The 26,006-nt window shown below is 41.4% G+C and overlaps 2 protein-coding genes across 3 annotated transcripts in view; both read right to left on the reverse strand.

Annotated features, from left to right (window-relative positions):
• Positions 1-26,006, reverse strand: part of LOC137293419 (ubiquitin carboxyl-terminal hydrolase 34-like) — a 299,421-nt gene that overhangs the window by 117,036 nt on the left and 156,379 nt on the right. The gene's annotated exons all lie outside the window — the stretch shown is intronic.
• On the reverse strand, positions 1,231-24,079 carry LOC137294156 (uncharacterized). 2 transcript variants are annotated; one of them, XM_067825140.1, is made up of 11 exons: positions 23,923-24,079; positions 11,916-12,218; positions 9,993-10,200; positions 9,366-9,484; positions 8,173-8,375; positions 7,072-7,243; positions 5,856-6,024; positions 4,377-4,474; positions 3,426-3,653; positions 2,720-2,885; positions 1,231-2,327 (listed from the first exon to the last, which is right to left on the reverse strand). In XM_067825140.1, the coding sequence occupies exons 2-11, from the start codon at positions 12,204-12,206 to the stop codon at positions 2,212-2,214; spliced, it is 1,770 nt and encodes a 589-aa protein (XP_067681241.1). In that variant the 5' UTR covers positions 12,207-12,218; positions 23,923-24,079; the 3' UTR covers positions 1,231-2,211. The 2 variants fall into 2 exon arrangements, with proteins under 2 accessions (XP_067681241.1, XP_067681240.1); XM_067825139.1 differs by lacking the exon at positions 23,923-24,079 and adding an exon at positions 16,828-17,125.

Genomic DNA, 26,006 nt, shown 5'->3' on the forward strand with positions numbered 1-26,006 from the left:
ACCGAAACAGTCTGGATATTTCAGTTTCAGATACTACCCATAAATAGGCCGTTCAGGACATGATGACCCGAAGAAATCTTCAATCGATAATACTCCATCGTAGCAGTGACACTGAATCCGTAGGTAATAACAGACCATGACATAACGAACATCAGAAGAGATTTACTGGCGGTACAACATATAACAACCAACTATAGAGTGTCTATATGTTTCAGGTATACTATACAACCAGGTATACGATGTAGCATGACCAAAACCGATATGGTACGGCTATGTGACATATATTGTCCCAACGACAGTAGACTTTTTTCAAACAAGCAGATGATTACAGAAGGACGATGAGTCATCGAGCAATGGTAATGATGTGTTGTTGTTGGTGGTGGTGGTGGTGGTGGTGGTGGTGGTGTTGAACGCCACACACAGATATCCTGGCTATATGGCGGCGATCTGTAAATATACGAGTCTGGACCAAACAATCCAGCAATCAGCACCCAAAGCATCGACTGCGATACGATGACATGTGTCAACCAAGTCAGCGAACCTGACCCTTCAGTCCCGTTATAGTCGCCTTTTACAAGCATGTGTTACTGAAGATCAATTCTAACCCGGATTTTCACGGGTAACGTTAATGAATGGATAGGATATGACTTTCAACATGACATGTTGGCGATAAACTGTAACTGTGCAAGCATGCTAGATAGACAACATGGTTGTGTACTCAAAAACTGTATGTTTGAGATGACTTAATAATGGGGGTAGGGGGGTTGTGCAGAGGAGCGCACCCCAGCTTTTGCCATGAATTATTGTTAAATGACCATTGAAACTCGGGTGAAATTGAAGTGTGTGACATTTGACGTCGGCATGCACGTCTCCCGATCACAGACGTGCTCTATGGAGGGACATTAGGAATCTTATATTCGATGCTGCACATAAACATTATCGTTGAATTTCGCCAAATACATTTTACCAAAGTATAAAGCGTCAAAATATTGCCGACTGGTATCCTGCCTAATTTTCAAGCCTATTTCTGCAGTCACCCGCTGGCATGTTGCTGAGGCGGCGTAAAATCCAACTCACTCAGTAGATCTAGTGAGGATCTGTGCAATTTCAAATCACTGCCTAGCGTGCAGTCTAGTTGCATTCTTCCACAGCTCTGTTCTGGTCTTTGAGTAGCGGTTGCAAGCTTCTTTTAATCAGACTGGTGCAAAATGAAACAAACTGACGTTTAGAAACAGTGTAAAGTTTAATTCTTGACTTCATTCGAGATTACATATGAACAATATACTGACATCTCTAAATCATAACATAAATAAACGTGAAACAATACCAGACACTTGACAAAAATGGTTAGATTAGAAAATGCTATTACAAACTATAAAAATGGAATTACAATGTAAATGATATCACATTAGTAAAAACTGCCGAGCTAAAATACATGCACTTAAAAAACCGGGTATGACCAAAACATCACAAACGTTACCAATGCTTCGCCAAGCAGTAAACCTAGGGTCCATGCAATGGTACCTATCTTTCTTGTTTCATATCTAACATCATTTGCCCGGCAGTTTATTGTAATGAGCATTGCCTTGTGTGCTCTCGCTAAATGTTCCATACACAGTCGACACAATCATTCAAGCCTGCCCTAGCTAGACCCCTGAGATACGATACGTTGGTTTATCCAGGTTGCCAAATTGTCAAGAAACCAACTGAAAACGCCGGTATTACTCTAACTATACGAAGCTCTTGTAAAATATACGCTAATACAAGCTGTGTTTTTACTGGGATGGCAATGGTCAGCCTTCAACTCTTGATAATACTGAAGTAGACCATTTTACGTTGAGTGAAGACGTGTGCCCTTGCGCAAGTGTTTCAATATTCAAACAGTACTAAGCAGCGAAAGGGTTGAGAGGGACCGCTGTATTCAACAAACATTGTGTATATCAGCTAAGCTGAACAAGCAGACTTTATAGTAAAAAAACAAATAGTCCCAAGACACATCTAGTATCTAACACAAGTAGGCCCAACCGCCGCTTCTATGAAATACAGGTGTTGACGTGGAGGTTGCATATAAACATTGTCGTCACTGGTGATGTTCAATCCTCCTCCACAAAGCCTCTGTTTACGAGCATGACAACATCCAACGTTTGACGTTGACTTTCCAAAGGTTAAGGTACAGGAAAGTTCGGAAATGTAAGGTTACAATCTGTCAGTCTACTTCAAGGCACTATCCTTCAGCACACGCCTGAGAATTTTCCCGGAAGGAGATTTCGGAATTTCCTCGACGAACACCACGCCTCCTCGTAAGCTCTTGTACGACGCCATATTGTCTGTAGGAAGGTAAACCGTTTACATAAGCGTTTGAAGTGATTCATCATTGTTTTAAACAAAATGTGTACAAACATGAAATTGTGTTCACTAGAGAATAATCGATTACCTCTGAAGAAGGTATAGCTGACGAGTATGCGTATCAGTTTAACAATCCAATCTTAGAAGGCTGGATTTGGGTCTCGGTGCCGGAGTGTGCGTACGTGCGTGCTACTTACCAATACAGTCAAACACGGACGTGTCGAACCTAGGACTCTGTATATTCCTCTGTGTCATTACTGCGTGGTTGTATGGAACCACGGATATGTCTAGGTATGAACTGCACGAGTCCCCTAAACTTCGACTAAACGATGTTTGACACTAATACATAACAGTGACATAAATAATTGCAAACCTTCAACAAATTTGGAGATTTCCTCTTCCGTAACTGTAGAGTCGGGCTTCTTGACGACATATGCACGAGGAAGTTCCCCTACCCCTTCTTCTGGGAGGCCAATCACCCCAACATCCTGCACACCTGGGTGAGTCAGTAGAAAGGCTTCTAGTTCAGCTGGGGGCACCTGTGGTAATATTCAAAATAGGTAATGAAGGAATATAAATACAAAGTATCGGTTTTTCAGATCGAGTCTGTTAATGCGCCACTTTCCTATACCCCACCCCGTGATGTTTGGTAGGTATGATTTGGACCAGAGAAAGATCTATTTTTGCCACGCTTGTGAAATGGTTTCAAACAATATGAGTTTTGAATATGCATGTAATCCTGAAATGATGCAATTACTTCACTCCACGCTCATTAGCCGAGTTCCGTTTAAGCGCAAACGGGCATAGCTAAAGGGCTTGTCAGCTGCCTTTGCACTGGTGATCGTCTTGTTCAAGGCAAAGTTTGGGGGATGTATTTTAACGTCAGACTTAAGTTGATATACAGTGTGACTGAGCACAATGAAATGTGTCTTCGACAAAACGTATGTAAAGTCAAAATTGCTTTGACGGGAGTTTGTCGTATTTCTGCCGTCTTGTATCTTGCATACAGAGGCGAATGGTGACGAAGAATTTTGGGATAATCGCAACTGGGCTTGTGGTGTCAATGCTTGCCACCCCACCTGGAAGCCCTTGTACTTTATCAGTTCCTTGAGTCTGTCCTCGATGACCACCCGACCATCCTCCTGCAGGTACCCGAGATCCCCTGTATGAAGCCATCCGTCCTCTTGCAACATGGCCGCTGTGGATTCTGGGTCGTTCAGGTAGCCCTTCATCATTTGTGGGCCTTTTGCACAGAACTCGCCTAGTTCTCCCACACCGAGGGACTTGCCGGTGTCGGGACACTGGATCTTTGAGTATAGGAAGGACATTAGTCTACTTTCAATTTTCACGTGATTTATCAGATTTTAATAGTTTCGTTTTCAAAAGTTCTTGATGACTCTTGGATCAATGTACCCCATTATTGACTTGGAAAATATTTAACATGGCTTGAGTGCTTCTAAAAATGTTCATTATAACGCGTATAGTAATACTGTGAAGACACCGATGGTCTATATACATGGACATAGAAGCCATCACTATTCGGTATGCAGAGTTTTGTCCCTTATGCGTGACAGAATCTTATATTCGTTGGTTCAAACCCATTCTTCATCCCCAAACGGCCAATACTTGTATCTACGTTAGTCTGTCCTCCCAAAAGGAGATACATGAGATGATGTCCAAAGCCATAATAAACCCTAACCTCTTTCATTTCACAAATAATTCCATTCATCTCATTTCGAATGAGTAGTGTTTTACGCCGCTTTTAGCAATATTCCAGCAAAACCACGGCGGGGGACACCAGAAATAGGCTTCACACATTGTACCAATCTTGGGAATCAAACCATGGACCTCTGCATGACAACCGGGCGCATTAACCATTAGGCTATCCCTCCTCCCCCTGTAAAGCTAAAATAACTAAGATCACGTCCAATGCCGCAATAAACCATAGTCTCATTCATTCCGCAAATCACTCCATTCGTCTCATTTCGAATAAATTTCTAACAAAAGTGGTTGTTAGGTGGTGTATTTACCTTCGCGATAGTGTTGGGAACCACGAGACCAATTGATCCCGGTTGACCTGGCACGATATCAACGTTGATCACTGGTGATGCCTCCGTCAACCCGTACCCTTAAATATATATTTAGCACATTTATGACTCAAACAATCGACGAGAGGAAACGTGAAGTTAACATATTGTCAACGCGTAGTATGTGATTGACGTGATTACATATATGCAATACTTTGACGAAATGATGAATACGTTGATGAATACGAAGGCATAGTTTAGTTGTTCAAAATTCTATAGTTGGTTTCACAAAACATGACAAACAAGTATACATGAATGAGGTGAGCGGACTTCCACCTCAACCCCAGGGGCTTTCCTGCAAGCGGCATAATCCTGCTCGCGGTCGTCCCCACAAAGACAGTCGGAATGCCGGTCTCCACACTCACATCTCACACCAGTATAGATGTGAGCATACATGTACATAGTTCGTAACAACAATAGACAGGCAAAGATTCAACAATGGACAGATACAGAAACAATAGCACTTCCTTCTACAGTTGGTGTGATGACAGACACAGCCAAGGGGGATAACCAATAAAGGCCATAAATGTCATATACAGTAATTAATGGAAGTGTCAAAGAGGAACAAGGTAGCTGACAAAACAATGTACTTTGCGGAAGTGATAAAGATCAAGATTGCAGATTGAATAATAATAACTAAATATCACATAGCCTGGCTACATAGTTATTGGTCTGTACAAATATTTGGACAGGGTTGTCCTGAAGTAGACACTATAACAATATTTAGGACTCAAGTGATCGAACGGTTTGGGCAGAAATATAGAAATGACATGTCTATAATGCGCTTCACTGACGCATTGTGTGACGCTACACAAATGTCACGATACGATATTTATATCGCGATATCTTGAAACGATACGATTGGTGCATATCACGATATGACATTTTTAGTTATTCTCTTTTGAAATGTATATTTTGATTACAAGTAAAAGTATAAATGTTGTCATAACCGCCCATTTCTAGTACAAAAATAGCAATTTTAAGGCCAAAGATACATAAAAAGTATTGACATACTTATCGTCAGAAATAGTATCACGATTATCGATCTAGTAGAAATATACTACGGACACCTTTATGATATAAGTGACTGCCACGTTTAAGTAAAACGCACAGTTACTACCTTTAAGTCACAAGACTTTAGGAACACGGACCCGTAAAGGTCCCGGGTACAATAGACCTTCAGTAACCCAAGAGGCGACTGTGCTTGTGAGAGGCGACTAACAATCTCGGGCGGTCGGGCTCGCTGACTTGTTTGACACAACATCGGTTCCAAATTGAGCTGAAGGATGCACATGTTGTTGATCACACTGGTTTGTCTGGTCCAGACTTGATTATCTACAGACCGCCGCCATATAGCTGGAATATTGCTGAGCGCGGCGTAAATCTAAACTCAATCACTCCCTCACTTACTGAACAACTCACCTTGAAACACAGGGGCTTTCACTCTGTTCATAAACTCGTGTGTCAAACCTTCTCCCAGTGGAGCAGCTCCGCTGATCACATACTTCAAGTTGGACAGGTCAAACTTTGAGACAACGGGATGTTTGGCAAGAAACAGGATCATTGGAGGCACGGCGTGGAGAATGTTCACCTGTGGATTAATTTACATAGTGACGTCATTCCGTTCCAGGAAGGAGCGATGTGTACCAGTTTGAAATTAAAGAGTTTATTTTGTCATTTTGACATTTAATTTTGATAACAGGAATATTTTCAATGCTTTGAATGTAACTGAAGTAGGGTAATATCCTCATAACCATCCATTAGGCCCAATAATGTTCAAGGAATGGGGAGTTACTCGGATATTACCCTCTACAAAATGGACATGTCATGGGTTTTACGCCAGGTTTTGACCGTGCTTGGTCTTCTTTTAATGAAAAACGGATGCTTAGATCACACAATATCTGTTACATATTATAAAAGTTTGTTTATTGTGTAACACCACACTCTGCAATATTCTGGTAATATATGGCGGCGGTCAACGAAATAATCGACTCAGTAGCGTTTGCACTCATCTACACAGCTGGTATTCGAAGACACCCTCTCGCGACAGACACCTTTTACGACAGGGATAGGTTGCTGAAGACATAACCCGGATCTTCATGGGTTATATAGGTATGAGTGAATGAGTATCATTTACCGCCGCTTTCAGCAATTTTCGAAACTGTGTGTCAGTCTTTTCCCATCTTTATAGTTTGAGAGCTTTTCTCTCATTTTAGATCACCTAAATAATCGCAAATATCACACCCTCTTGTATAATATGATAGCTACATTTAACTTAAACCGTTTACGTCGCAATCACAGGTGTACAGGTCAGGCTGGTTGTTTAACGCCACATTCAGCATTATTCTTTTAAAATGGCGGCGTCTGTAAATATTCCAGCCTAGATCAGAAAGTCCAGTGATCAACATCATGAGCATCGATTTAGGCAATCGGGATTCCATGTGTACCGTTCAGGACAGATCAGTGTGTTGCTAAAGGTGCCACAATGATTGACGTCTGAGATGCTAGGCTCACCGACTTTGATCCATTCTACGTTTTGATCTGCTTTGCAGATTGTGATCTACTTCGGGTGTGTCCACCCGAAGACCTATAAAATACATTGACTGAGTCAAGATAAAGGGATGATGACATTTCATACCTTGTGTTTGTGTAGTGTAGTCAGGAACATTTCTGGGTCAAAACGAGGCATAGTGTAGAGAGTGGCGCCATCTTGCAAAGCGCCAAACTGTACCGGTATCATGCCGTATATATGATAGAATGGCAGCACGCCTATGAACCTGTCCTCCCCTTGCTCTACCTTCAGAGGCTTTCTGCAAGAACATACAAAGGACAAACTTCTGTATATACTCATACAGTGAGTAGGCTGTACGCCGCTTTTAGCAATGTTGCAGCAATATCACGGCGGTGAACTCAGGAATGGACTTCACACATTTTGCCCATGTGGGGAATCGAACTCGTGTCTTCAGCGTGACAAGCAAACACCTTATTCACTAGGCCACCCCATTTTCCCTATACTAAAAAAATGATAACTTGATAAATTTCGATTCACACTATACTCGTAATTCATATACAGTAGTTATGAGAACTCTAGGCCACTGCTGGTTTTTAGTTCGACATGACCTGGTTCCTTTTATGCATTTCGAACACAAATGGCTGGGATGATATAAGATTCTTTTGTGTTGGGTAGCCAAGTGGTTAAATCGTCAGCCCACTATATTAAAGGTCCAGATTCTAATTTGTTGTGATAGAGAGTGGTAGAAAACCATATGCGGGGTCTCTCATCGAGATATGACAAGACTATTTCTTATGCAATTGTTGGCAATTTATCCAAGCAAGTACTGGAATTTGTAGAGTATTACTACTCAAGTGCGTACTGAAATTGTATTCTCAGCTCCCTGCGGATAATACAGTCTGCACGGTGCTAAACCGTATATAGATAACGTAACACCAGAAATTATGCTTTAAGCATTGTACCAATGTGGAGAATCGATCCCGGGTCTTCCGCGTGACGATCAGACGCTTTAACCACTGGGCTACACCATCGCCCCTAACATATATCGAGGTCAATGTTTCAAACTAAATCTAACTTAAACCGTGCACAGAATGGTCAAAGATCAATAAAATATTCCTTATTCTAGTATTTAAACGCACGCACGCACGCACGCACGCACGCACGCACGCACGCACACACTCATGTATGCAAAAACTACAGACGTACACACAGACACACAGCACACACCTGATCTGGTTTAGGTTAGATACACAGTTGTGGTGCGTCAACATGACGCCTTTAGGAAGGCCGGTGGTGCCGCTGGAGAACGGGAGTAACAGAACGTCGTCTTTCGGGTTGACGTTGACGTTTTGAGGCAACGCTGTCCCACCGTCCTTCATGAGTTCGGAAACAGGTCGACATCCCTCTGCTTCGCCCAGACAAAACAGGTCCTGACAAACAAGGAGACGGAATAACTGGTATGAGATACTTAATCGAAAAACGGGGGTCTTAATATAACAATGATAATAGTAGAAAAAACACATCTGTAGTGTATGCCAAATTCACACCCTAAAGCAGGCATGTATTTTCTTAGCTCAGTGGGAAAAGTAAAGGTTAAAGTTAAAGGTTAGCTTACGTAGTTCTACAGTGTGCCTAGCCCCTACTATAAATAAAGATATTTTCGAACAAAGACACTCTCCCAAGAAGGCACCACGTGTAACATGTGGAATGTTGGTAAAAACGGCATACCTCAGTCTAACATATCAGCCTGTCGCTAGTAAAGTGCAGGACGGGCCAGTACATCTCCACAGTCACTGGCCCGACTGGCTTGTGAATTTTCATTTGGTCATTTTGTAAATACATCACTCTGTCTCCGACTTGTTAAGTTAATACACTTCCAAATCATGTAGAATTATGGTCTGACAAAATGTTCCTCATATAAGCAGTTTAATGATGAAACCCGTGTCTACATTCAAATTTTGGGCCAATGAATTATTTTGTGGGCTAGTAACTTTCAGGCATATAGCTAGCCCAACTGGCTAGCAAAATTTGGAAACTGTCTCACACACTGATAAAGGGTACCCCCTCCCTTCATGATATATTTTCTCCTCCGCCCATGCCTGTCGGCAATGCAAAATCTCGTGATGAAGCAAGTCTGTATTTTCTACATTTTCCTAAGATTCAGGGGTCTGAATCTCCCATCCCTGGTTCCTATCACAATTATAGAGTGAGTGAGTTAGTTTTACGTCGCTATATGGCGGCGGTCTGAAATACTGATCAGAGACTGGGCGCTATAGTCTACAATTGAACAACAGACTTACTATATACATGTATTTTATATACATATAAGCTGTGCAATCTTTGTAGTTTTGCAATCGTGATAGACGTTTGGCCAAGGAGATGTACCCGTGATGATAAACTCATACACGATATATACATACCTTGACGGCCGTCTGTACAGTAGATGAGGATGACAAAGCTTCTTTGACTGTTGGGACGAGAGGTGGGATGGTGAACACAGCCTTGGCCTTCGACATCTCCAACTGGCGGGCTAACTCGCCTGCCGCACGGACACGTATAGGTTATTTGTTAATAATCCACGCAGTGAAGGTACGAAAGGAAAATAATTATGGACTGTGAGACTGACAAAGGTTCGAAATGCTTTGTAAACTACTTATTTCGCTACTATGACCAGCTGTACAGGTTACTTGGAGGTTAAGGTAAGCCTCACACAGTTTAATTACGGTTATGGTACCAAGGATTCAAAGTAGAAAGTGCAAGAATGAGCTGGGTTGAGGAAATGCTAGATGAAACCGGTTGGATGCAGAAAAGGCAAAATGACGCCGTGTGGATTTAGAAAGTGGAAGATCGAGCCGGTTTGATGCCAGAAAGACAAGATGAAGCCTGATTTTATGTGGGAGCAGAGCCCGGAACTTCATTAGTCTGAAGACGTTAACTTTGATGAAACGGACGTGGATTACAAACTGAAGATAGTGCCCAGTGCAAGGAGACGGTGCAAGATGAAACCGCGGTGATGAAGAAAGTGTAACGTAGATCACGTGACTCACCTGCAGAATATGCCGGGTTTGCCGGAGTGACGACTATGCCGCACAACGCAGCTGCAAGGATAAGCATACAGTATTCTGGAACGTTGACGCTGAAGATGGCAATGGCGTCGCCCTTAGTGTAGCCAAGTCGAGTGAGAGCACTTGCCACCTTGACTGCGGCCTCTTCTACTTCCTTGTATGTGTAACTGCGGCCCGTGGGTATATCGACCTGTATGAACAACACCAAAATATGACAATGGGACAAAGTGACTTGTACTATTACAGCTTTGTGACGCAGGCTCACATGGGTACCGCATACTGACTCCGAACCGACAATTTCTCGTTAATACCGAGCGCAAGACACGTACACAACTAGTACCATCTTTTAATGTCTTTAGTTTATACGCCTTCGTGAGATAAAACCAACCACATTCCTCTCTGTGAAATTGTAGTATTGCCTGGTTTTCAAGCATGACATTGATATATTTTTTTGCTCATCCTCCCCAATGCTATAAATTTAAAGGAGTATACAAACGCAACAAGTCAAAACATTAATTACAGAACAGCATCGTTTGCTGCTGACTGGGTCCCATCCTATTACGCAACTTAGAGCGATAACCAGTCCAGAATTTTTAGACTGAATCATTTGACTGGATGCCTAAATATTAATCAGTATGATTTGATACGTCTGATATTATTGCAAAACTACTCCTCTTCCCATCCTTGCAACCAGTGAGCCAGATGTATTGTGAATCATTTTACGACCTCATCAAACAGGGACAGTCTGTGATTCCTTAGTTAAGGTATGTTGCCTGAACATCGACATTAAATAGAGAAATGCGGTGTGATTAAAGTTTAAAATTAAAATTCATTTGAAATACCTTTTCTCATGAAACATGAAATTGGAATTCAGTGTAATCAGAGTTGTTTGTGGTGTCTATTTTCACCTTCACACGAGAAACTTCGGATCGGCTGAAAAGTCTTAATGGGGTTAATGAGACGAATGTTTCGGCATGACAATAAAATTCACAGGCTTTCTGGAGGGGTAGATATACTGGTTCCATTTTCAATCTATAATTTCACTGGGTTGGATTGGAGTGAAGCTGAACAGTATTCCAGATGAATCAGTTTTATGTGGGAGTAGAACTGTGGCCCTGAACTATGTGAAGACCTTAATTTGGGGGAAAACGACGAGCACGAGCATGGAGGAGACTCGTTTTGAAATATCGATGTGAACCGGTATTCCATCACTCTGCACAGATGATTTGACCACCGTGCCCTATAACGTTGAACGAGTGAGTATGATTTTACGTGGGTTTTTAGCAATATTCCAGCAATATCACGGCGTCGGACAACATTTCGTCCATTCATTATTGTTCAGGTTTCTGATGGAAGCGGGCGGTAAGAAGTTACATAACTTGTGACCAACCCCTTTCAACACTGAATAAAATAAATGGCGACACGAGAAATTGACTTTTTACATTGTAACCATGTGAGAAATAGAACCAGGCTCCTCGACGTGACGAGCGAACGCTTTAACCACTAGGCTAAATAATTGCCCCATAAAGTTAATAGTTATTCATACATGGGTCCAAGACTGACTGACCCTTATTCCCAGGTACGTATACGTGTCAAGGGGTGTATGAATGAAATGGGGTCATTACTCAGGTTTTGATAGTACACCATCGTCTCCCGACAGCATGGTGGGTTATTCACAATGTCAACCACTGATTTGACTGGTCCGGGCTCGAATATGGATACGCCGCTGCGGCACAGCAAGAATTATCCGTCACCACTCGCCCCTTTCCGTACCCTACAGGATATACGGCTTGTCCCGGAATACCACGAGTGGGCCAAGAATGATCAAGAACATGTCTGATGTAGCATAAATGACAGTAAACAATGAAAGGGATCGTCTAAATGAGAAAAATAACAACCACTCACCGTTGCTGTGAGTTTGGCGTAGGGCTGCATCATCTCCAACACATATTGAGCGAAGTTTACATTGGGAATGTCCTCATCCGGGAAGGGACTACTGACGATGTTATCAGGGGAGATAAGTGAGCTGAACGACCTCGCACCTAGAGTTATCCGCCCGGGAGCTCTGGCCAGCCTGCTGCAAGATGGGCAGATGGATTCTTGAGGTGACTGGAGGACCCGAGCGGTGGCAGAGAGGGGAAGACGAGATCTATCCCTCAGACAGCGGGAGATCACACGAGCGGTGCACGGTCTCATGTTGATGATTATCTGAAATTAAACATAATTTTATTTTCACGCACTTCCTGAAGAATGTTTAAAATCTGTGTCTCAAGTACAAGCTATTCCTATACTGTACGTATGCAAGCGAACTTTGCCACTTCAGGGCAGTAGTGTGATAAATTTTGAAAACGGTACAGGAAACGTCAAGATACGTCATCCTGAGTGCAGAAAGAGATGTTAACGGAGTATTAAATAAGCTGTCGTGCCTCCCTTAGCCAGTTTTTAGAGAAAACAAACATAAGACATAAATGAGCAAAACATCAGATACCGTTAACAGCGTAAAAATGTAAATCCGAACTCCTGTACACTACGATCGTAGCGCTACTACAGTCGTAAGTCTATGTCGCTCTGTGGGAGTTACGATCATCTTATCGCTACGATGACTTTGTGGAACGTGGCCCTGTCCTGGATGTAAATTCGAGACTTGACGTCAGGGAAATATGATCCCCAAACAGGATTAACTCATTTCATTTGTTAATCCAATGGCGCCGTTTGTTCATGCAAACATAGTTCTATAACTGTCGTAAGTCAGTTTTAGGTATCGAAGTTACCAGCTAAGCTAAGAATGCTTTGTGGAACTTCTTAAGCCCATTCTTAACACACTGGCTACGATCAAAGTCAAGAATTCATAGGGCCACGAACGTTTCGAGAACACGGGTTTGGTACTCATTCCTGTTGTAAGAGTCGTAAGGGCGTACTTACGTAGTTACTGACTGTGACTCACTCGCCTACGAGGTTGAACGACTAGGTTATTCACAGAGAACAGTCATGCATCTGAGAGTCATCCCTCTAATGACAAGACCCCTGTTCTTAGAAACGTCTTATTCATTCTGAGAAACGTTCAGCTTGCATGGCCAGGAACACGTATAAAACATATTAAGGATCTAAGTTCGTCCCACCGTATAACACACTGTATTTCCTCAAATAAACGTTGGTGTACCCAAAGGGCGTCAGCGCAATGCCAAATGTGGCAAACCACGCCTCTGACAGAAACTCTGTTCACCAAACAATAACAATAAAAGGATTGTAGTTAAAGGTGTGTTAAATGCTAAGATAACAATTTGTACATTGGTTTTCTCTAATACACTATGACACATTGTCATTACCGAAAGAGGACGTACAATATTTATTTAATAATACACGTATCAATTATATTCTTCTGGAGGAAATACGGTTTAAGGCGACACAACCCTTGAGTCTTTGTTGTGAGAAAATTCATTACATACACAAACGTACATATCAAACAAACAGTTGACAGGTGTCGTCAAGTAGGGTGTAACTGTTTGTTGTAGAATAAGGTCAGTGGCACATATAGGTCTGAAAACAGGATCAACACAGTAGCCTCTTATCGTTGCCTAATGAGGTTAGTACGAGACGGAAACATCACGTCTTTCTCTGGACCAACGAGACTTTTACCCCTGATAAGCCACGGGCAACCAAACGTTACGTATGTTGTTTGATTTGACACAGATGTAATGGTTACAAGGTACAGTTGAACCCCGTTTATCCCGTACATTATACCACATGACTAAAAAAACATGTATAAATTATTTGACTTTTTATGGTAAGCTAATAACGTTTTACAATAGTCTTCTGCAATTACACATACGTCAACAAAAATATATGACTGACTCAACTGTCTTGTACAGCCTCGACAACAATCAATGACATTACGGTCATGTTTGTATACTTTGACATTTTCTACTGTAAGAACACAATTATAAAATACATAAGGATGAAAACAATGCAAATGTTTTAACTGACACCGTGAGATTTCCTTAGCTGCTATTAGCATTCTTTGTTTGTGTGTTTTGAAGTATTAGGGGTTCAATGTTTTTAAAAGCCACTTGCCGTAGGGAAAGTCATAATCATGATGGGGAATTATGAAAGAATAAATCAACATGGTATTTGCTGTTAATGTCGGAAAGCGATAAATAGCCAAGAACGAAACCCTACTTTATCATAATAGCTACATTTTAGCAGACATGAAATGTAACCGTAAGAGGAAACTATCTACTAGCCCACTGATAAGTACGATACCATTATTTCACTGGCCGAAATTAAAACTGTCTCGGGCGTCGGGCGATGGGACTTTTGAACCCCTGCAGTTACACGCTAAATACATAAAGAATATGTAATATATTGTCTGGGATGATCACTTTACAACAATGGCATTTAATTCGTATCGTAAACAATCTCAACAGCTTATTCAGTCACGGTTGGGAATAAAATTATTTTTTCATTATACAGATCGCGGTGAAACAACGAAATCGTCTAATGTTACCGTTCTGCTGTTTGTGTCAAGCTGTCAAGCAGCTTAAGGCAATTTCGTATTCATGATGCGAGACCACGTGACTCCCCTACGCCGCAATGTTTCACATATCAAAGCCAGTATGTTTACCTTCGACACAAGACTTACTATTCACGAAGTGTATTATCGAAACAATACTGTGACGTCATAGACGGGCTTCATGACGTGTTCAGGATGTCATGAACACGTCGTAACTCTTAGGTTGTGGTCATAATGCCAGGAGCACATTGATACTAGCCCGTTTGAACGTATTGCGCAGATCGATGCTCATGCTGTTGATCGCTGGATTGTCTGGTCCAGACTTGATTATTTACAGACCGCCGCCATAAAGCTGGAATATTGCTGAGTGTGGCGTAAAACCAAACCCACTCACTCACCTTTCAGGACGAAATATATCGAGAGGGGCATTTTTCGCAAGCAGAGTTTCACGTTTATACATTATCAAAACACACACAAAAATACTGAGGTCTGTTGTCGCAAATGAATAGATACATCAGCACAAATTACTCAACAGATCGCTTTTATAGCCATTGATGCAGTAATACCTGGAAACAACAATGTAACACTGGTGACATACTGTAACATCAAATCAGTCCGTCAGCGGGTGTAGCCATTTTCCCATTTATGAAAAGAAGCGAAGAAAAACACCAATAACGGTTTGTCGAGGGATCAAATATAATGGAATCACATGCAGTTAATTAATAAAAGGATGGTTATGGATTGGAAGAAGAGAGGACATGGAAAACACGAGCTACTCATTCTACATCATCCTTCTCTATCATCGTTGTCGTGACAATAAGTCTGTTAACATTAGCAATAAAGTGCGTATCCATATGCATCGTTTCATGTCTTGGTGATAATTACGCCCGCCTTCGTTTGGACTAAACTCACCGACAACTTTTACAGGGGCCTTGTGCCCAAATACTACTGGTAAACACATATAAGATGATCCACGACCTGGCAAATGACCCCAATTTGCATACTTGGGAACGCCCCACAGAACGATCCACTTGAAACAAGAGGGAGACAGGTTGTCTGATAAATATCGAGAAGTTCATTTCCCCCCCGTGCGTTTCACGCATGAATTGTTATAGCACACTCGATTTGTGAACAGGTACAATCCCAACGAATTGAATCAACACAATATACTGAGCAAATATGTTTAGGACCACCGATCCATTTCACGAAGCAAATGACATTTTCCTGGGGTTTTTTAACAAAATTATTGAATATCTAAAATGCTTGTCAATGCCCCAATCATCTATTTGTCTTCGTCTTAACTAAAGGTTAGCGTGGAATATCAGTATCTTATGCCTGAAATTGCAGTCTTATCATTCGAAGGAATATGCGGTGTTGATTTCATGTCACATTTAGCATGTATTGCACGTGCATAATCGTCAAGCTACCTGTAGCAGCCAAGTGTACTCGCCCAATTCGTTGTACCGCCTCTCTTGTCACAAATGCGTTTAGTGCGCAGGATCATCTAATATGTGTCTAGCAGTAACTCTACCATTTGTCTGATATAGGCATCACTGTGGCGCAATCTGAAGAACACTTCGATGCAGTGTAGACACGGGTTTCATTTCACTGTTGTTATTATGATGAACATGTTTATTAGGCCATAATCTTGCATGAGTTAAATTTGTATTACAACTTAACAAGTCGGAAAGTGTGGTATATTTACAAAGAAATCCAATGAAAATTCACTAGCCATTCGAGCCAATGAGATTTACGGGCTAGCGGGCCAGTGCACACTTTTGCACACTACTATTTAGCACACTGCTTCGATGCAGCTAGGGTCGTAGACTAACGCTAATATATAGTTAGTTGCTTTTGAAACAAATAATTTGCATTTGAAAAAAAAGATCCCATACGGAAAGCTAGACTTGCTTCACGTACGGCTTTCGCAGGGCAAGGCAAGGAGGTGAGTACAATAGTGCTGGACATTGTTAGTCGATCGTTAATCGACCGGCGAAGGGAGGCGTGTACGACAGAAGCATGACGGGATGGCACTACTTTAAATAGAGTCTCGCCATGTAAACAATAGAATTACATTTATGAATGAAAACAAGGGCGAATCAACCCAAAACGAATTCACACAAATGATTTAGGTAGATAATCCTTCAGATAATGATAAGGACAGTACTAAGGACCTTAGAAACGAACAGTTCTACAGCTCCACAACAGTAGTTTATCTGATTACATCAAAACAACAACGGACTATGAATGCCAGGGCGCATATCGTTTTATCCGCTAGATCGGCGAAGTAGTGTTCAAGGCTCTTACCGGTAGGTACGACAGGGGCGGTTATCACGCCTGTTACAGCGACGTTGTCGATGTGACTGACTGAATTAGATCCAAGACAAATCACTATGAAGATGTTTGAACTTCGCACCATCGGCTGTCCAGCGACAGTCCTTGTCGTCAATGGTCAGATATTGATTTGTTTATCTCAACAATGACATACTCTCAAGTGTTCAGCTGAATATCGTAGAGAGGTATGGCTACATCACGCATGAATATGGAGGCACGGGTGGAGATATGGTTGTATAATGCATACATATGTAGATACGTGTAGTCTATCTAAACTGATGTGTAGTGTATATATCTACGTCACAAGGCCTAGACAGCGCCAGGTATACAAACATGCGTGTGTTACCATTCTCCTCTACCCGAGATGATCCGGGTTAGAATTGGTCTTCAGTAACACATGCTTGTCGTAAATGGCGACTAACGGGATTGAATGGTCAGGCTCCCTTACTTGGTTGATGCTCGTGCTGTTGATCACTGGATTGTCTCGTCAAGACTTGAGTATTTACAGACAGCCTGCATATAGCTGTAATATTGCTGAGAACCTAACCAACCATCTTATTGATGTGTAATCGCGTCACGTGTTGAGTGTGTACTGAAGACACGTCTGGAGGGTTTGCTTATGGATTCGTAGTCACGTGTAGAGGGTCTACTTATTTACGTGCAGGACTACTTACCGATGTATAGACACGTGTAGAGGGTCTACTTATTTACGTGTAGGACTACTTATGGATGCATGGACACGAGTAGAGCGTCTACGTATTTACGTGTAGGACTACTTATGGATGTATAGACACGTGTAGAGGGTCTGTAGACACGAGTAGAGAGTCTACGTATTTACGTGTAGGACTACTTATGGATGCATAGACACGTGTAGAGAGTCTACGTATTTACGTGTAGGACTACTTATGGATGTGTAGACACGAGTAAAGAGTCTACGTATTTACGTGTAGGACTACTTATGGATGTATAGACACATGTAGAGCGTCTACGTATGTACGTGTGGGACTACTTATGGATGTGTAGACACGAGTAGAGAGTCTACGTATTTACGTGTAGGACTACTTATGGGTGTGTAGACACGTGTAGAGCGTCTACGTATTTACGTGTAGGAATACTTATGGATGTATAGACACGAGTAGGGAGTCTACGTATTTACGTGTAGGACTACTTATGGATGTATAGATACGAGTAGATAGTCTACTTATTTACGTGTAGGACTACTTATGGGTGTATAAACACGTGTAGAGCGTCTACGTATTTACGTGTAGGACTACTTATGGATGTATAGACAAGCGTGGAGAGTGTACCTATATATTTAGATGTGTAGACACGTGTAGAGGGTTTGCTTAGATTTACTTTAAAATATATAGTTTAGTTTCATAGCGGCGATCTATAAACAATCGAGTCTGGACCAGACGATGCAGTGATGAACAGCATGAGCATCGCTCTGCTCAATTGGGAACAGATGACAAGTGTCAACCAAGTTGACCACCCCGATCCCGTTAGTCGCCTGCGGCAAGCTTAGTCATCTTTTATGGCAAGTATGGGTTACTAAACATCAATTCTAACCTGCATCTTCACGGGTTTCAACATGTACGCGGGGAATGTTACTAGACAGCTATTTGCAGCTGTTTTGTCACTGAAAGGTGCAGCTAGAGGTGCAGAGGGCATGTGAACGAAATTTAATGACCAAATGACAACTTTCACTGGCTGTGTTCTCTTTACACATGTAGTACACATGTATGAGTCTAGCTCTCAAGTACTACTCTCCGCCATGAACGTACCAGTGCCGGTTTTTTGTTACCATGGCAACGTAGTAAACCTTGTCATTGAAGTGTTTAGAGTTGACATTTACTTCATATCCCATGCAAAGGAAATAATGTCAAAAGTCAGATGCTACTGTGTAATGCATCATTATCTAAAAGTCAACATCACTAATACGCATTATATTTAGGGCTGTGTATAAAGTTTAAAGAACCGTTCCTCATGGATGGGTGGGCGACGGTATTCATCACCTTGTTCTGGGGAGGGAGGAGAGGTATTCAGTTTTGTTAATAGCATAGCATTATTGTACATGGCAATGTTTAAAATTTATGCTTAAAATTATGGAAGGGATGTCATTGAGTTTATACACGACAACATGGAGGGAAGAAGTCATACTAATTGTACATGTTTCTACTCAACAATCATCATCAAACACACCCCTTCACTATTACATGCTGCAAATATTCCTATGGGCGGGTATAATCAGTGTTATCGAGTGTTATCAAGTGTTATCAAGGAGAATGATGGAGACTATGTTGGTTATCAACAGGTAGTGATGTTTAGCTTTTGGCGTAATTCGGCCAAAGTTTGAGATACGTAGCGGGACAGTGGTACAACGCGGTGAAAAAAGAGTTTGGAGAAGAAGTCGTTAGGCTATGGGATAACAAAGGCTATAACAAAGGTTATAGGATATCATATATCTATGCAGAACCTGACACGACTTCTGGGAACAATCATTTTCCTGATATAAATGATTAGTCAATACAACAAAGTCTGTCCCCTTGCTTTTGTCAGTTATCCCAACGAAACATATGAAATGTTTGTATGAATGTGTCCATGCACGTTTATGCTCTCGCGACTATGCAAAGCTAAATTAGATCACATTAAGCATCAAGATTGTGTTCAGTTTTCTAAAGCCCTTTATATACATTTAAAAAGTAGGCAACATATGTGAAAATATCAAAATATGCACAAAAAGTCGACGCGTCATGATTCATACATGAAAAACTGTGTTTCTAGGTCGCGTTTGACTAAAGCTATTTTTTGTAGATTTGGATGCAGGGTACGATCGTTATAGGGATCATAGGGATCTTGAACATCACGGTGCGGTGATTTTGATGTTCAGTATACCTTAAGTATACCACTCCAACTCCCCGCGCGTATACCAACAGACGGGCCTGCACAGTATAGTATTGCCTCTAGCGAGAGGCCATATCTCCAGGCAGTGTTGTAAGACAGATAAAGGTAATGTCCAACTTCTGTCGTAATTAGGTCTAGGTGTTCTGTCCTTATAAATAGCAGAATACCGAGACAGTGTCGTATAACGCCCAGACCTTCATGGATGGGTTACAAAATCCCTGCAGGTTACAATGTGGAAGCCCATATAATAATCAGAGCAAAGCGTGTAACTTGTGGCATAGGCGGATCCAGAGTTGGGTTGCAGGGGTGCGCAACTTGGGGATTTAACACTTGGGGATTAAATTTATTACTCTGTCCACCAATTTGATATTCCGAGTCACACATCTATATTTGAAAATTGACCAAAAGGTCATAAAACTGTCAACATGCATTAAAATACATGCACAAAACAAACACGACTCCATGATGAATAAATATATTTAAAAAATTAGTCAAGTGCTAATCTCGAGACACCATTGTCTGGATCAAAACAAATCTTGAAAGAGTGAACTGTGTTTCATGTCGCCCTTACAAGTGTTCCAGTTCTCTCATGGCGTGTCTGGTTAATGTGGAAGGAAAACACGGAGTGATGCAGGTCCTTGACGTTTATCACCTTGATGAAACCCACGAGCATGGATATGATACTTAGAAAGTTATTGGGGCAGTGGTGTAGCCCAGTGGTTAAAGGGTTCGATTCTCTATATTGATGCAATGTGAGAAGCCCATTTCTGGTACCCCCGTCGAGATATTGCTTAAAGCGGCGTAATACTAAACTCACAAAGCAACTAATATAATCGAGGCGAACCATGATTCGAATCATACGGTTTTGACGACTTAGCCTATTCGATCCCTTTAATACACACAACGATACGCAACTTGTATGTCGGAAGTGTCGAACGTTTGCAACATAAAATGCGCCATGACAGTTGTTGACATGACATGACGCCATGTTTCATGAGAGTTAAAGAACGAACTTATATCAATAATATTTAAACAAGGAACATGACGTTTATCAGCTATATGGGGTACCAGAACATCACTTGATCTAATGATATAACGCTGAGAGTCGGTACGTGTGGCATATATGTGCGTATCAACATTAATGTAAACATACGCAAGGCATATATGCAAACATCCTTTAATGTGCTAACCCTGTCCCCTTTCACAGATCTGTTTCAGGGCAGTGCGTCCGGTAGGACTTAGCCGCGTAAAAACGGACCGGTTATCTATTATTACGGAAGGAAGTGTATTTATTTACATATTTTCTTTCCAATTCACAAACAGATAAACACAAGATATTTGCGAGTTATTTTCAGTTTATGTTTTGAATGAACTTGAATCTTATAACTGTTCATTTTTAACATTTAAGCACAATATTAAATCGAAGTGTTTCGAAGCACTAACCTGCTTTAAGTGTTCAATATTTATTCAGATAGATGACCAGGTCCTTGGAAAATCAAGCTTAAGATATACTTAAGTTCTATTTAAGTTACGGTCATTAAACACCACATGTTTTGTTTATTTTGAATTTTAATCGTTTCTGATACTTGTATCTCAAATTTCTTAAATCACCCTTGAAGTCTTAAAGTAAACTTGACAACCCATCACCGGTAGATGTATATCTTCCACAAGTATGATTGACATCTATTTGACAGGGGCATGGCTAAATAATTCAAGTACACCAAACTGTTTGCAATGATTTCCCGCCTTTAGATACGGGCTTTTAACAAAATCCTAATCAGCCTCCACGCTTACCTAACGGCCAGTTATAACCATAGATGCCAATATAAATTACGTCATAAGTTACACATTGTAAAGCATCTATTAGCGTTGTTTGTCGGCATCAATGAATCCACTTTAAGAAGATGCTTACTGCCTTTCAAAATGATCGACATGGTCACGCTTCTCAGACCCCGTGGATTACCCGCCCTTGCTATACGCAAAGTCGTCTTTTGATCGTCACAACACAAAGTTACGCCACATTCTGATTAAGATCTGTGAGTATTTAGCTGCGGAGTGATAACGACTGGTTGCGTATTTTAATACGACCGCCTGGGGTTTGTTGGCATTGAGCCAAACAAACACTGTATTGCTTACCTCAGATGTTCATGAATGTTTGGAGAGCCTGTTTGACTTTCGGATATTTGTGCCAATTCGGCTATTTGGTCCACTGTGGCATTTTATATACAGGTGCGTCATGTCACTACTGAACGACGGCTGCTGCAGGTTTGGAAAAGAGGTTGTGCATTTGGTCGTAAGAATGAGTGAGTGAGTGAGATTAGTTTTACGCCGCATATTCCAGCTATATGGCGGGGGTCGGTAAATATTCGAGTCTGAACCAGGCAATCCACTGATCAACAACATGAGCATCGCGAACCGATGACATGTGTCAACCAAGTAAGGGAAGCTGACCACCCGATCCCGTTAGTTGCATCTTACGACAAGCATTGCCGCCTTTTATGGCAAGCATGGGTTGCTGAAGGCCTATTCTACCCCGGGACCTTCACGGGTCTTGGTCGTATATCTATTGCCGCTATGGATACAAAAGTTGGTAGTGTCTTTATAATGAAAACATATTAATGTCATAAGTCGTAGTGATTCTCTATGGTTGACCAGTTTCCCCGTCTGTAGTTTCATTAAGATTTGTTTGATGTTTATAGCGCTGTATTGCGCAATATTCCAGCAATATCTCGGAGTTTAATTGAGGAGGGGGTTGGCACCTCTTACCCTCCTCAACTTATCTCTGTATAAACAACTGAGATGCCCGCTATATTAACGCATGTATATGATGCTGGTATATCCAACACGCTGAAAACCTGGAATTTGATCAGCAAAAACAGCTGTTACGATTATGCTACTGTACACATTTTTATCAACAGGTGATTTTCAAATTTGCTCCTATATTACAACCCGCTGAACACACAGTGGTGCATGCTATCATACCACATATCAGGTCAAGTTTTTTTCCAACACACCAATGTCGGTATTTCTAACGATATATTTATGCTGATAACAAAATAATAACTCACATGGTTGCAATGGCGATTGTACGATATACATTGCAATACATTTAGACGTTTTTCGTATTCTAAAAACGACACTAGTAATTTAAGTTATAGTTCCACAATCGCGTTTAGATTACCTCTACAGTCGCATATTTGTATATGCTTGTATGTTCTTAGGTATGTATTCCTATCTATGTGTGTGCGCGTGCGGGTGTGTGAATGCTTGTATATTCTTAGGTATGTATACCTATCTATGTGTGTGCGCGTGCGGGTGTGTGTATGTACCCTGTTACTTGAAGGTGGTCTATCTTCGTTGCTGATGCATTTGGAATATCACTGGAGACGGGAACATAGCATATCCCCGTGATGACTGCGTTCTCTGGCCATCTGGCTGCACAGTTCGACCGAAACTCGGTCATGGGTGGAACAAGGGGGAGGGAGGGGGTCTTTGAGGGTACGCGGGAATGGTGTCGATGACTGGCCGTGTTTGCGTTAAGAATAGCCCGGGGATGTGGTTATAGCAACTGAATCATGAATGAAGAAGGAACAGTGTGTAAAACCTGTACATGTACTACGGCACAGTCAACACCTCCTTGACTGAAATCAGTTCACAAGCAGCCTTCTAAACTAAGACTATGACATATGTAGCAGCATTGATCTATATGCAGGCATACTGTATAGGAACGTGGACATAGTGAGTGTACCGTTTTCGATCAACGCCCACGTGAATATACTAGTACACAGTGCAGTAGCGAAAGTCCTAACCACAGACACATATAAACAGGGTTATTTTGAGTCATGAGAGTTTGATGAGGTTCTTGAAAAGCATTTAGAAGTCGGTATTCTATTATAAGACAAAATGTTATGGATGTCAACTTCGTGTTTATTGTTTACACAATGTTTCTGGGCAATTCCTTGCGCCTTTGTCATACATAACATTTTGTCTTGTACATGAGAGTTTGCTCAGTGAACCGCGAATGTTTACGTTCATAACACTCTGAACTAAACTCGAGTTACAGAGCCTTTACGTAACATAGTTATGTTATTTTAGTAGCACGATTGCTTAAATGAACCACTGTTATAATAATTAATTCAGGAGATTTTACATAAAAATACTTACATGTTGGTCTACGAAATGTAACCAGCTGCACAGAAATCTTGAGGGCGAGTTTAGTCTCCTCCCGCGGGTGGCTGTTACGCCTGCTTGTCTGACTGGGTGCAGGGTTATGGCAAGTGGACTTTGACCGGAGCGCTTTGTGCCTCGTACCCCAGCTGACGTGTAGGGACCCTGCAGCGAACTGGCAACCCACAGTTGGAAGGGTTGAAGGATGCCTTCGTCACGGTCGAAATGTAGGGTTCAATGCCTGTGATAATTAATAGCAGATAGAAATGCTCCGCCTGACCGGTTTCCTCTAAGAGTGTATACATGTTAAGTATAGTGTTAACAGGTTCACTTGTGGTAACATATCTGTGTATATAAAAAACTTCGTATTGATGATTGAGAACAAGGTCAGGATTTGTCAGAAGACGCCCATAGGGATTTCACCGGCGGCGGTCATACACTGTCAGTATGTGTGAACTGACACTCAAATACACGCACGCTCTCACACACAAGCACATATACAGGGAAGAAAGTAGTCGCTGAATATATATACCAGAGGCCAAAAGAAAAGCACCACCAACGTAAAAACGACTGTAAGTTGTCAAAATAATTGTCAATCTGTGTGTAAATAACTAAGAAAAAACATCTCTTACACACAAGATGAATATTACCAGTGAATATTGGCACTTGCATATCGTATTTTGTGAAAACAAACCTGAATTTACACGAATAAAATGGAAACTGTGCACAAAGTCACCCGTATCAAATTATGGTATAAAAGCTAACCAGGTTTAATTTCTTACATCATGTTTATTGATTGACAATCAGAAACATGCCTCTTTTAACAGCAGTGCAGAGGGAGAGAACAATCGATGTGTTACTGATGGAACAGACACAAGAGCATGTGGCTAGGGCCATGGGTTGCTGCAAATCCACAGTCGGAAGACTTGTCACACATCTACGACAGAGTGGCATAGTGCAGACTGGCCAAAGAGTGGTATACTGAAGGTCACTACCCAAAAAGAGGCCCGGTATTTACGACAGTTTCATTCGAGGAACCGATACGTCACTGTGACGTCATCAAGCGCCAACAGCATTGGACTGTGGACATCCAGTCAGCCGACAGTCTATGTTTTGACTGAAGTTCAAGTTTATGTTCAAATTTGAGAAAACGCAGGAACATGCATTTTCCAGAATGAAAGGAAATCGGTATCAAACTCAAACTTAGTAGACAATCTGAGTTTGGTGGACAGATTTGTTTAGTTGTCTGAACTTTGTTATTAATAAAACATGCAGCTGAGTTAAAAAGAGATCAGAACCTGAAATCTTGCATGACTTTATCACTGAGGCTTTAGCATTGCAGTGAGGGCTAGGAAGAAGGGAAAATAAAAATAATAACTAGGATTGCCTCATGGGCAATACTGACGGTCTTCGGCCTTCCCTCATACACACCGTGGCTACCTTTACTTGAACAGTGTCTTTGGATGCCAGCTGGACCATTGCAGTGTTTTGAAGATTAATTCAGCTCTGATCCAATGCTACTGATACAACACAAAATTCACAAACTGCAAAGAGGCAAACAGGAAGGCACATTGAAATAAACAAACTACTGGAAAAATTCGATCCTGACATTTTCAGAATTCTAATTGTTTTGACTCTAGACCTAAGAACAACGAAGCTACGGTCTGTTAAAGAATCGACGATTTCCTTGGCCATTGGAAACCCAGTACGTTTGCACTGTTGCTAGACTTCACTGGTGCTTCCTTCAGTTATCTCAGTGACAAAATACGAAAATCCTAATGCTGCGACATGTTCAGGAAGCCTAAAACACTGCGTTTTAAAACTCTAAAACTAGTCACGATATCAACGTGTATTTAGCAATTTAAATAGCCGGACATGTGAGCTTTAGAATAATGTATCAAACACATATTACTATATGCCGTTTAGGAGGAGAAGATTCTTCAACATAGGCACAGTCAAAACGAGCGAAAATGTGAAAAATCGTAAAGTTTGTGTTTATGTCGTACCTGTGACGTAAGTATTGATTTTTACATAACCATAATGTGAAGCAAAGATGTTTCCGATTCAGTTATCTACAGTTT

This window comes from Haliotis asinina, chromosome 8 (genome assembly GCF_037392515.1).
Source record: "Haliotis asinina isolate JCU_RB_2024 chromosome 8, JCU_Hal_asi_v2, whole genome shotgun sequence".
Lineage (NCBI taxonomy): Eukaryota > Metazoa > Mollusca > Gastropoda > Lepetellida > Haliotidae > Haliotis > Haliotis asinina.

Excerpts from the sequence above, each read along its gene's own strand:
- LOC137294156 (XM_067825140.1), bottom strand. The coding sequence starts at position 12,206 with ATGAGACCGTGCACCGCTCGTGTGATCTCCCGCTGTCTGAGGGATAGA. Across the intron at positions 4,475-5,855 it reads GAAAGCCCCTGTGTTTCAAG|GGTACGGGTTGACGGAGGCA; the intron begins GTGAGTTGTTCA and ends TATATATTTAAG. Across the intron at positions 2,886-3,425 it reads TAAAGTACAAGGGCTTCCAG|GTGCCCCCAGCTGAACTAGA; the intron begins GTGGGGTGGCAA and ends ATATTACCACAG.